The following is a 13,368-nucleotide window of genomic DNA, read 5'->3' as shown; positions in this document are numbered from 1 at the left end:
ATCATAAAATGTGACGTTACCTACCAAATAAGTTTTCGGCAATTATCCAAAAACAACTCTCCTTACCCAATAGGCTGTAATGGTGTAATGAACGCATGTAAAAATGCCCAGAAGTGTTCAAATCGCCAGTAAACGGACACTGGACAGGGTTTTAAAAAAATCACGTGTACAAAAAAAAAATGACATTTGACACTTGAAACAAGCAAGTGAAAAATGATCATTTCAAGTGTTAAGACGTGTTCATATCTGACAGCTCGAGTTCTCACGCCTGTGGTTCGAAAACGTGGCGTCATGGTTCTGTCAAGCCTCTTTGTTGACAACTAACCATCTCGCGACTCGGGTATTCAGCCAATCAGCAGCTGCCGCTGCAGTTGAGAGTAACTTCGGGCAAAACAAAAGATTGAAGTGCCTTTGCATGGGGTATGGGAGTAGGTGCCAGGCACATCCAGCCAACTTGTCACAACTAGGAAGCATAGGAGTCAACATGGGTCAGCATCCTTGTGGAACGCTTTTGACACCTTGTAAAGTCCATGTCCCTACGAAATGAGGCTGCACTGAGGGAAAAAAAAATGTGCAACTGAATATTAGGAAGGTGTTGTTAATATTAAATACCTGTTATGCTGACAACATAAACACTACCATGGATACCTGCTATGCTGACAACATAAACACTACCATGGATACCTGCTATGGTCATGAGGAAACGTTATAATCATTACCATAGCCACAGGAAGTAGAGGTGCTGGGCTCCAGTCACAATCAGGAACCAGTGACTGTAGGTTTGGATGAGAGAGAGGCAGGCTGGGTTTGTCAACCTGGAAACTCTGGATAGGATCCCAGTCCTAAATAGAAGTCTGAGATCAACTTCCTGGTCCTCCCCTGTGCATGCTACATCCCCTCCCATTGTGACTGTGTGTATGAACACATTTTGAACAATGGCTTCCTAAAATGCTGTGGTGTTTAACACAATAGGAAAGGTTGTGGTAGATGTGGGCCATCACAGGTGAGTTCACAGCTCTTCCACTCTGAACAATGGGGCATGGAAAGGTTAACACAAGCTCCTCTCTGATTCCATTCGCCTATATTAAGAATGTCATACTTGAATTGTGGTAGTAATATTGTCCCTGGACTTTGGCACCATAGAAAACACATCACAATTATACATTGACAAAATAAAATGTTATTCTATTTAAATATAAAAACATGTCCTTTATACTGCAAAACATTATTTGTATGCATTGTAGAACATACTGGGGGCTAGCTAATTGGCATGTAGAGGTGTAGTGACATGTATTGAGTAGATACATAAACATTTAAATTAGTTTGAATGACATCAATTAAACAAAAACATTGCATTGTCTGTATAGATAACCCAAAGTTTGACCAGCACAAATTCATGTAGAATATTTATTTTTAATTAGCACATCAAGTTCAATGCAGTTAACCAAATACTAGATTTATTAGTGTCATTGAATGTAAGACAATTTAATAAACCGGTAGTCATTTCAAAGTATGTGTATCAAACAAAAGTTACTTAGTAGTAAAAAAAATAACCCACCCAAACTAATGGTGAAAACTGATCATCTCTATCTGATACATGTGTCTACCAACTCATTCCCACAGAAAACTGCAGAGGGAAGCAGTACCACCCAGTCAGCCATCAGACTCCATTGTTACAATGTGAGAAGACTCAGAGGGCATTCAACCCTAAGGGCAAATTCAAGGTACTCTCAATATCTTTAGAGTAAAAGCAAAAAAATAAAAAATAAAAGGACTGACAAGGTGCACCTTGATCAGTAAATTAACAAAAAGCTAACATTCTATAACATGCCCTTTCCTCTGCACAGTTCTCTTACAGTGAGAAACAATAGGATCCCAATAGTGTTTCTCTTTCTTAAATGTTATCAAATTCACTGTTACCACTTCCTTTATGAGATGAGAAGGAAGTGATGGAGACTTTAATCTTAGCTTGTCTGAGAGAACTGATGAGGCTTCTCTCCTGTATGTATACATTGGTGTGTTGTTAAGCTGCTCTGATCAGAAAAACTATTTCCACAATCAGAGCAGGAGAAAGGCTTCTCTCCTGCATGTATACGCTGGTGACATTTTAAGGTATCCAATCGGGTGAAACTATTTCCACAATCAGAGCAGAAGTAAGGCTTCTCTCCTGTATGTATACGCTGGTGACATTTTAAGGTATCCAATCGGGTGAAACTCTTCCCACAGTCAGAGCAGAAGTAAGACTTTTGGTCTGTATGTATTCGCTGGTGACATTTTAACTTCTCCAATTGCGAGAAACTTTTTCCACAGTCAGAGCAGAAGTAAGGCTTCTCTCCTGTGTGTGTTCTCTGATGAACTGTTAGCTCAGATGATGTTGTGAAGCATTTTCCACAGTCAGAGCAGGAGTATGGCTTCTCTCCTGTATGTACACGTTCATGTACTTTTAAGGTATCCAATCGGGAGAAACTCTTTCCACAGTCAGAGCAGAAGTAAGGCTTCTCTCCTGTGTGGGTTCTCTGATGAACTGTTAGCTCAGTTGATGTTGTGAAGCCTTTTCCACAGTCAGAGCAGGAGTAAGGCTTCTCTCCTGTGTGTATACGTTGGTGTTTCTTGAAGTTGCTCTGTTGAGAGAAACTCCTCCCACAGGCCGAGCAAGAGTAAGGCTTCTCTCCTGTATGTATACGTTGGTGTTTTTTTAAGTTGCTCTGTTGAGAGAAACTCTCCCCACAGTCAGAGCAGTAGTAAGGCTTCTCTCCTGTGTGTACTCTCTGATGAACTGTCAGAGCCCTTGATGTTGTGAAACTCCTCCCACAGTCAGTGCAGGAATACAGATTTTCTTCTGTGTGCATTTTTAAGTGTATTTTTAGCTTTGATAGAAATGGGAAAATCTCCTCACAATGTGGGCAGTGGTGAGACCTCTTAGCTCTGTGATCTTCCTGCTGTTGCTCTCTGGATGTAGAGAATGTCTCTACATGGTCTCCTGTGTGAACAACATCAGAAGAACCAATCAGTTGGTGTGATATACACTGAGTGTACAAAACATTAGGAACACCTGCTCTTTCCATGACAGACTGACCATGTTAAAGCTATGATCACTTATTGATGTCACTTGTTAAAATCCACTTCAATCAGTGTAGATGAATAAACAAATTAAAGGATTTTTAAGGCTTGATACAATTGTGACACGGATTGTCTGTGTGCCATTCAGAGGGTGAATGGGCAAGACAAAAGATTGAAGTGCCTTTGAACAGGGTGTTGAAAGCTTTCCACAGGGATGATGGCGCATGTTGACTCTTATGCTTCCCAGTTATTTCAAGTTGGCTAAATGTCCTAGGTGCCAGGCGCACCAGCTTGTGTTAAGAAATGCAATGCTTCTGGGTTTTTCCATGCTCAACAGTTTCCTGTGTCTGTAAGAATGGTCACCACCCAAAGGACATTTAGTCAACTTGAAACAACTGGGAAGCATAAGAGTCAACATGCGCTATCATCCCTGTGGAAAGCTTTCGACACCTTGTAGATTCTATGCCCAGACGAATTGACGCTGAGGGCATAAGGGAGTGCAACTCAACATTTGGAATGTGTTCTTAATGTTTTGTACACTCATTGTACATGTCAAATACATTTGATGCACTTTTTAAAATCAGCAGCTGACAAAGTGCTTATACAGAAATCCAGCCTAAAACACCAATAAGCAAGCAATGCATATGTAGAAGCACAGTGGCTAAGAAACTCCCCAGAATGCAGGAACCTAGGAAGAAACCTAGAGAGGAACCAGTCTGAGGGGTGGCCAGTCCTCTTCTGGCTGTACCGGGTGACATACGGTGCATTCGAAAAGTATTCAGACCTCTTCTCTTTTCCCACATTATTACGTTACAGCCTTATTCTAAAATGGATAACTTTTTATTTATTTATTTTTTTACAAATCCTCATCCACACACACAATACCCCATAATGACAAAGCTAAAAACAGGCTTTTCGAAATGTTTGCAAATGTATTAAAAATAAAAAACAAAAATTCCTTATTTACATAAGTATTCAGACCCTTTGCTATGAGACTCAAAATGTATCTCTGGTGCATCCTGTTCCAATTTATCATCCTTGAGATGTTTCTTCAACTTGATTGGAGTTCATCTGTGGTAAATTCAATTGATTGGACATGATTTGGAAAGGCACACACCTGTCTATATAAAGTCCCACAGTTGACAGTGCATGTCAGAGCAAAAACCAAGCCATGAGGTTGAAGGAATTGTCCGTAGAGCTCCAAGACAGGATTGTTTTGAGGCACAAATCTGGGGAAGGGTACCAAAACATTTCTGCAGCATTGAAGGTCCCCAAGAACACAGTGGCCTCCATCATTCTTAAATGAAAGAAGTTTGGAACCACCAAGACTATTCCAAGAGCTGGCTGCCCGGCCAAACTGAGCAATCGCGGGAGAAGGGCCTTGGTCAGGGTGGTGACCAAGAACCCGATGGTCACTCTGACAGAGCTCCAGAGTTCCTCTGTGGAGATGGGAGAACCTTCCAGAAGGACAACCATCTCTGCAGCACTCCACCAATCAGGCCTTTATGGTAGTGGCCAGACGGAAGCCACTCCTCAGTAAAAAGGCACATGACAAACCGCTTGGAGTTTGCCAAAAGGCACCTAAAGACTTTCAGACCATGAGAAACAAGATTCTCTGGTCTGATGAAACCAAAATGTAACTCTTTGGCCTGAATGCCAAGCGTCACGTTTGGAGGAAACCTGGCACCATCCCTATGGTGAAGCATGGTGGTGGCAGCATCATGCTGTGGGGAAGTTTTTCAGCAGCAGGGACTGGGAGACTAGTCAGGATCAAGGGAAAGATGAGCGCAACAAAGAACAGAGAGATCCTTGATGAAAACCTGTTCCAGAGTGCTCAGGACCTCTGACTGGGGAGAAAGTTCACCTTCCAACAGGACAATAGCCAAGACAACTCGGGAGTGGCTTCGGGACAAGTCTCTGAATGTCCTTGAGTGGCCCAGCCAGAACCCGGACTTAAACCTGATCTACATTTTCTAGAGAAACCTGAAAATAGCTGTGCAGCAATGCTCACCATCCAACTTGACAGAGCTTGAGAGGATCTGCAGAGAATAATTGGAGACACTCCCAAAATACAGGTGTGCCAAGCTTGTAGCGTCATCCCCAAGAAGACTCGAGGCTCTAATCGCTGCCAAAGGTGATTCAACCAAGTACTGAGTAAAGGGAGATATATATATATATAAAAGCTGAAATCACATTTATACACATTTTCAAAAATGTATCAAAACCTGTGTTTTTGTTTTGTCATTATAGGATATTGCGTGTAGATTAATGGAGGGGGGAACTAAATCCATTTCAGAATAAGGCTGTAACACAATAAGGCTGTAACGTGGTAAAAGTCAAAGGATCTGAATACCTTCCGAATTCACTGTATGAATTAAAATCAGTAGGCTGGTACTGTATGAATTCATATCTGTACAATACAAAAGAGGAATAAAACTATTCTAAAAGTGGGTAAGAGTCAAAAGCTAAAAAGGTACAAAAGGGTTAGTAACTACACTCAGAACTTTAAAACACTGGCAGTTTGTCTACTTCACTTCTTTAGTCTACTCTCTGATCACTCCAGATAGCCCAGTGAATAAAACAAATGCTGGCAATACTGGTGTCAAACCATTCAAGTCTCAGTAGCATGAAATAACATCTACCTTCTCATTGAAACAGTTCATCATGAAACATTTCTTCTGCAACTTTTCATGCACAGTGGGAAGTTGTAATGAACAACAAATTTAGTTAGATATAACCTGCTCTTACCATGAGAAACAGATTTTCCAATCCTCTCCTCCTCTTCTTCATCTTTAATGTTGACATTCAGCTCCAGTGTTTGACTGCAGTCTTCCAGCTTCACTGATGCCATCTCTGGATCCTGCAGTGCAAACTGGGCTCCACTGTCACAATCAGGACCCAGTGACTGTAGGTTTGGACTCAGTGTGGAAGGAGAGAGGCAGGCTGGGTTTGTCCTCACTGTTGATGTTACCGGCCTCAGACTTAATCTGAGTCGTCCTGTAGTAACAAAGAGAAACAAACACAAAAGTTAGTCTTGACAGTTCTGGCACTTACTTTATTCTCTTAAAAATATTGTTTTTTTCCTTGTTCAATTATCGAATTTCAATAAAATCAGGTTGCTATGCATTGACAACAAAACATTAATTCACATTAGACAAAGTGCCCACTTTAAATTACACAAAGTAAGTGCACTTAACCTATAGTAGATTTCATACATTTACATAAATGCATAAATTACTCAAGCCATTAAGGTTGCAGTGTTTGAGGAAGCACTATGAACAATTTTCTTGAAAAACGTCATCTTCACTGTATTATTTCACTCCAAAAAAACTATTGTATTTCCCATTCACATTATAGATAGAAACAACAATGTGTCTGAATATTATTACACGTAATTTGTTTTACAAAAATATAAGAAACATTGCATTCAGCCTCACAACTGTAGTGCAACAGTGAAATTGTCGCCCTCTGGTGCATCTGCACTGCCTGCACTGAAGTCCGTTGACGCAGACAGAGCTGGCGCCGCCATTTTACACAAAAACAATAACATGTAAAGGGAGCTCAGAAATCGCAAATAAATAATTTATTCATAGGTAATTATCTATGTTCATTGTAAAGCACCGTAATAAGTCTAGCTATCGACTTATAAAACTGTTTTTAGTCACGTTTTCCACTCACTCGGTTTGAAGCAAAAGAACACAAAACATTTACCAAACGTGATAATTTGTTACCTAGCACGTTATGACATGTTCTTTTGATATTAGACAGTTTAAACGTGCTATTACATACCTGTAGTAATACATTTAAAAACGGACACAAAAGGTATCTTGACAACACAGTTCTGGTGCCGGCCTTCCCGGAACTTCTTTTTCCCCCACTACAACCAAAGATGTTAAGTTAAAACTTAACTTCACAAGCACAGTGAAATGCCTTTCTTGCATACTCAAAACCAAAAAAATGTAATTATCAATAACCATATATTACTAGAAAAAACACGAGAAATAAGAATAGGAAATACACAAATAAGTAAGCATACTATATATACACAGCAAATAGTTAAGTCAGTTCCAATACCATACTTAGATGTGCAGGGTCTACTGGAGTGATGGCGGTAGATATGTATAGGGGTAAGGGGACTAGGCAACAGGATAAGATAAACAGAGCAGCAGCAGCTTGTATGTGAGTGCGGGTGTGTAGTCAGTATAAATGTATGTGCATACTATGTGTGAAAGGAGAATGTGAAAATCTTAAAATTGCACCATCTATTCCTGCACCTATACACTATCCCCCAGTACCCACCACTTTAGCCCTAAATGATCCTACAACAGGCCTTCCCTCAAACGCCCTTCCCTCAAAACTGACTGTAGATCTTCTGTACTAAGATCTCACACCCAAATATTCCTCTGCTGCTGCAACTACCACATGTACCTTCTGTGATTTCCACTCCACCAGTGCAGTGCAGTTCATCACCATGGCTATAAATGCAACATATCCAACCTTACTAAAAAACTCATCCTCTCTGGATCTTTCTCTCTTCAGACCTACTCACTGGGAGGCTCCCTTGCCCTTGGGCAACCCTCTACTCTCTTTGTCTCAGCATAGGAAACGTTCTGCCCCACTCAAACTGACAATTTCAACCTGCCTCTGTCACAAGGCATTTCCGATCCTCAGCTGCATTGGCAACCCCACTGTTGACACAGTGCTTTCTCTATCCCAACTGTACACTCCCTCTGACTATGCCCTCCTGCACTTTCCTCACATCGTGGGATCCCTCTTCTACACACTGCTGCAACATGTCCGAATTCTTGGCACCTAAAGCACCGTAATGAACTCAGAACATAGGTTATATTTGGTGTTCTGCGAGGGCCTAACCTTTTCAGGTAGCAACTCTGTCAAAGCTCAAGACAAACAGGGTATTCTCAGTCACGCCATTGCCACCAGGTCTACGTCTCACCAAACGGCTGGCAACACAAACACTAGGAATATTCATTTTCATTTGATCCTCCTCTACCCCACTGATCACCCCTTTGAGCGGGGCCCTACTCTGGAGATCAAAGCACGCCACAGGTTGAGACCCGAGCCGCGTGACTTGAAGCACCCGCTTCCTCTGGGCGGTGGATAAGCAAAAAAAATCTAAACAATTCCACTTCTCGAAACTTTGTAACACAGATATAACCATTCCCAGTTTGTTCTTTACCCAACTTGACAAAACGTATGGGTGGGCCAAAAAGCAAGAATCGACGCTTTCCAAAAGTCTCATTCCTACCTGTCCAAAATCATCTCTGGTAGGATTCTCAGGGCAAACGTTGGAAGTCTCAACTACACCCTGTGGTGTAAACTACTAAAATTTTACAACTTTTACTTCAATACATTAAAGAAAATTATGTACTTTTTACTCCATACATTTTCCCTGACACCCAAAAGTACTCGTTACATTTTGAATGTTTAGCAGGACAGGAAAATGGTCTAATTCCCACACTTATCAAGAGAACATCCCTGGTCATCCCTACTGCCTCTGATCTGACAGACTCACTAAACACATGCTTTGTTTGTAAATGGATGTCCAAGTGTTTAAGCGTGCCTGTAAAAAAATAAATAAAATAAGAACATAAGGCCTGGTTGGCTTAATAAGGAATTTAAATTAATTTACACTTGTACTTTTACTTCTGATAGTTAAGTATATTTAAAACCAAATACTTTTACTCAAGTTGTATTTTACTGGGCGACTTTCACTTGAGTCATTTTCAATGAAGGCATCTTTACTTTTACTCAACTATCTCAATTGGGTACTTTTTCCACCACTGACTACACCTGTCTACCACAGGTTGGCACACTTAATTCTGGACTGCGCAACTTCCATTTCGAGATCGTCAAGGTTCTCAAGAGAGCATGTAGACCTATAAATATGATTACTCAGTTTGTATTCAGGAGACAAAAGGTACAGTTGAAGTCGGAAGTTTACATACACTTAGGTTGGAGTCATTAAAACTCGTTTTTCAACCACTCCACAAATTTCTTGCTAACAAACTATAGTTTTGGCAAGTCGGTTAGGACATCTACTTTGTGCATGACAAATCATTTTTCCAACAACTGTTTACAGACAGATTATTTCACTTAATCACAATTCCAGTGGGTCCGAAGTTTACATCCACTAAGTTGACTGTGCCTTTAAACAGCTTGGAAAATTCCAGAAAATTATGTCATGGCTTTAGAAGGTTCTGAGAGGCTAATTGACATTTCAGTCAATTGGAGGTGTACCTGTGGATGTATTTCAAGGCCTACCTTCAAACTCAGTGCCTCTTTGCTTGACATCATGGGAAAATCAAAAGAAATCAGCCAAGACCTCAGAAAAAAAGTTGTAGACCTCCACAAGTCTGGTTCATCCTTGGGAGAAATTTCCAAATGCCTGAAGGTACCACATTCATCTTTACAAACAATAGTATGCAAGTATTAACACCATTGGACCACGCAGCCATTCATACCGCTCAGGAAGCAGACGCGTTCTGTCTCCTAGAGATGAACATACTTTGGTGGGAAACATGCAAATCAATCCCACAACAACAGCAAAGGACCTTGTGAAGATGCTAGAGGAAACAGGTACAGAAGTATCTATATCCACAGTAAAACGAGTCCTATATCGAAATAACCTTAAAGGCCGCTCAGCAAGGAAGAAGCCACTGCCCCAAAACTGCCAGAAAAAAGCAAGACTACGGTTTGCAACTGCACATGGCGACAAAGATCGTACTTTTTGGAGAAATGTCCTCTGGTCTGATGAAACAAAAATAGAACTGCTTGGCCATAATGACAATCGTTATGTTTGGAGGAAAAAGGGTGATGCTTGCAAGCCGAAGAACACCATCCCAACCGGGAAGCATGGGGGTGGCAGCATCATGTTGTGGGGGTGCTTTGCTGCAGGAGGGACTGGTGCTCTTCAAAAAATAGATGGCATCATGAGGAAGGGAAATTATGTGGATATATTGAAGCAACATCTCAAGACATCAGTCAGGAAGATAAATCTTGGTTGCAAATGGGTCTTCCAAATGGACAATGACCCCAAGCATACTTCCAAAGTTGTGGCAAAATGGCTTAATAGGGCTAGGGGGCAGCATTGACACGGCTGGATAAAAAACATACCCGATTTAATCTGGTTACCACTCCTACCCAGTAACTAGAATATGCATATACTTATTACATATGGATAGAAAACACCCTAAATTTTCTAAAACTGTTTGAATGGTGTCTGTGAGTATAACAGAACTCAAATGGCAGGTCAAAACCTGAGAGATTCCTTTACAGGAAGTGGCCTGTCTGACCATTTGTTGAACTTCTTTTCCATCTCTATCATTTACTAAGGATCTCTGCTCTAACGTGACACTTCCCACGTCGTCCATAGGCGCTCAGAGCCCGGGAAAAAACATAAAGTCGTCATTCCAGCCCCAGGCTGAAACACATTATCGCCTTTCTCAAGTGGCCGATCAAGGGACACTAGCTTATGCGCGTGACCCCGACCGCCCCGCCTTTGGGATTTTTTCCTCTGTTTGCCGAAAAGGAGATTCCCTGTCGGAATATTATCGCTTTTCTACGAGAAAAATGTCGTAAAAATTGATTTTAAACAGCGGTTGACATGCTTCGAAGTACGGTAATGGAATACTTAGAATTTTATTGTCACGAATTGCGCCATGCGCGTGACACTTCTTTACTATTTCGGATAGTGTCTGGAACGCACGAACAAAACGCCGCTATTCGGATATAACGATGGATTATTTTGGACCAAACCAACATTTGTTATTGAAGTAGCAGTCCTGGGTGTGTATTCTGACGAAGACAACAAAAGGTAATGAAACTTTTATAATAGTAAATATGATTATGGTGAGTGCTAAACTTGCCGGGTGTCTAAATAGCGAGCCCGTGATGCCTGGGCTATGTACTTAGAATATTGCAAAATGTGCTTTCACCAAAAAGCTATTTTAAAATCGGACATATCGAGTGCATAGAGGAGGTCTGTATCTATAATTCTTAAAATAATTGTTATGCTTTTTGTGAAGGTTTATCGTGAGTAATTTAGTAAAATGTTAGCGAATTCCCCGGAAGTTTGCGGGGGTATGCTAGTTCTGAACGTCACATGCTAATGTAAAAAGCTGTTTTTTGATATAAATATGAACTTGATTGAACAAAACATGCATGTATTGTATAACATAATGTCCTAGGGTTGTCATCTGATGAAGATCATCAAAGGTGAGTGCTGCATTTAGCTGTCTTCTGGGTTTTGGTGACATTATATGCTGGCTTGAAAAATGGGTGTCTGATTATTTCTGGCTTGGTACTCTGCTGACATAATCTAATGTTTTGCTTTCGTTGTAAAGCCTTTTTGAAATCGGACAGTGTGGTTAGATTAACGAGAGTCTTGTCTTTAAATGGCTGTAAAATAGTCATATGTTTGAGAAATTGAAGTAATAGGATTTTTAAGGTTTTGAAAATCGCGCCACAGGATAGCAGTGGCTGTTACGTAGGTGGGACGAATTCGTCCCGCCTAGCCTAGAGAGGCTAAGGACAACAAAGTCAAGGTATTGGAGTGGCCATCACAAAGCCCTGACCTCACTCCCATAGAAAATTTGTAGGCAGAACTTAAAAAGCATGTGTGAGCAAGGAGCAAACCTGACTCCGTTACACCAGCTCTGTCAGAAGGAATGGGCCAAAATTCACCCAATTTATTGTGGGAAGGTTGTGGAAGGCTACCCAAAACGTTTGACCCAAGTTAAACAATTTAAAGGCAATGCTACCAAATACTAATTGAGTGTATGTAAACTTCTGACCCACTGGGAATGTGATGAAAGAAATAAAATCTGAAATAAATCATTCTCTCGACTATTATTCTCACATTTCACATTCTCAAAATAAAGTAATCTAAAAGTAACGGAATGTAATCAGATTACGTTAATGAGTTTGAGTAATCCAAAAAATTAAGTTACTGACTACAATTTTGGACAGGTACCTTGTAACGGATTCCATTTAGAAAGTAACCTACCCAACCCTGCATACATTGAGCTACCATACTGCAAGAGTTGGGACTTCTGTTTTTAGCCAGAGGATGAGTCTGGGTTGTATTTCATTGTTAGTTTTACACAAATAATTGTACAGTTTCAGCTATAAAACTGACAACTCTTTATTTAAAAAAATAAAAAATATATTGTTGGTGGACTTCATGCGCTGTAAGTTGGGCTCCCGAGTGGCTCAGCGGACTAAGACACTGCATCTCATAGATATACATACAAAGAAAATACATACATACATATCTCTCACAGACATATCAGTGTGGATGACGGATCACCAGCTCAAGCTGAACCTCGGCAAGACGGAGCTGCTCTTCCTCCCGGGGAAGGACTGCCCCTTCCATGATCTCGCCATCACGGTTGACAACTCCCTTGTGTCCTCCTCCCAGAGTGCTAAGAACCTTGGCGTGATCCTGGACAACACCCTGTCGTTCTCCACTAACATCAAGGCGGTGACCCGATCCTGTAGGTTCATGCTCTACAACATTCGCAGAGTACGACCCTGCCTCACACAGGAAGCGGCGCAGGTCCTAATCCAGGCACTTGTCATCTCCCGTCTGGATTACTGCAACTCGCTGTTGGCTGGGCTCCCTGCCTGTGCCATTAAACCCCTACAACTCATCCAGAACGCCGCAGCCCGTCTGGTGTTCAACCTTCCCAAGTTCTCTCACATCACCCCCCTCCTCCGCTCTCTCCACTGGCTTCCAGTTGAAGCTCGCATCCGCTACAAGACCATGGTGATTGCCTACGGAGCTGTGAAGGGAACGGCACCTCCATACCTTCAGGCTCTGATCAGGCCCTACACCCAAACAAGGGCACTGCGTTCATCCACCACTGGCCTGCTGGCCCCCCTACCTCTGAGGAAGCACAGTTCCCGCTCAGCCCAGTCAAAACTGTTCGCTGCTCTGGCACCCCAATGGTGGAACAAGCTCCCTCACGACGCCAGGACAGCGGAGTCAATCACCACCTTCCGGAGACACCTGAAACCCCACCTCTTTAAGGAATACCTAGGATAGGATAAAGTAATCCTTCTAACCCCCCCTTAAAAGATTTAGATGCACTATTGTAAAGTGGTTGTTCCACTGGATATCATAAGGTGAATGCACCATTTTGTAAGTCGCTCTGGATAAGAGCGTCTGCTAAATGACTTAAATGTAATGTAAATGTAATCTCAGTACTAGAGGAGTCACTACAGACACCCTGGTTTGAATCCAGGCTGTATCACAACCGGCTGTGATTTGGAGTCCCATTGGGTGGC

At 41.6% G+C, this 13,368-nt stretch overlaps 1 protein-coding gene across 1 annotated transcript in view; it reads right to left on the bottom strand.

The window, feature by feature from the left end:
- LOC106592870 (zinc finger protein 585A) overlaps positions 1–13,368 on the bottom strand; it is a 38,400-nt gene that overhangs the window by 23,913 nt on the left and 1,119 nt on the right. The window contains exons 2-3 of the mRNA XM_045698620.1: positions 5,809–6,057; positions 1,967–2,980 (exon numbers count right to left, since the gene is read on the bottom strand). Coding sequence (XP_045554576.1) covers positions 1,967–2,980; positions 5,809–6,057 — 1,263 coding nt within the window. The remainder of the gene's footprint in view (positions 1–1,966; positions 2,981–5,808; positions 6,058–13,368) is intronic.

This window comes from Salmo salar, chromosome ssa17 (genome assembly GCF_905237065.1).
Source record: "Salmo salar chromosome ssa17, Ssal_v3.1, whole genome shotgun sequence".
In the NCBI taxonomy this organism is placed as follows: Eukaryota; Metazoa; Chordata; class Actinopteri; order Salmoniformes; family Salmonidae; genus Salmo; species Salmo salar.
The sequence above is the reverse complement of the archived record's forward strand: the minus strand, read 5'-3'. Positions and strand labels throughout refer to the sequence as shown.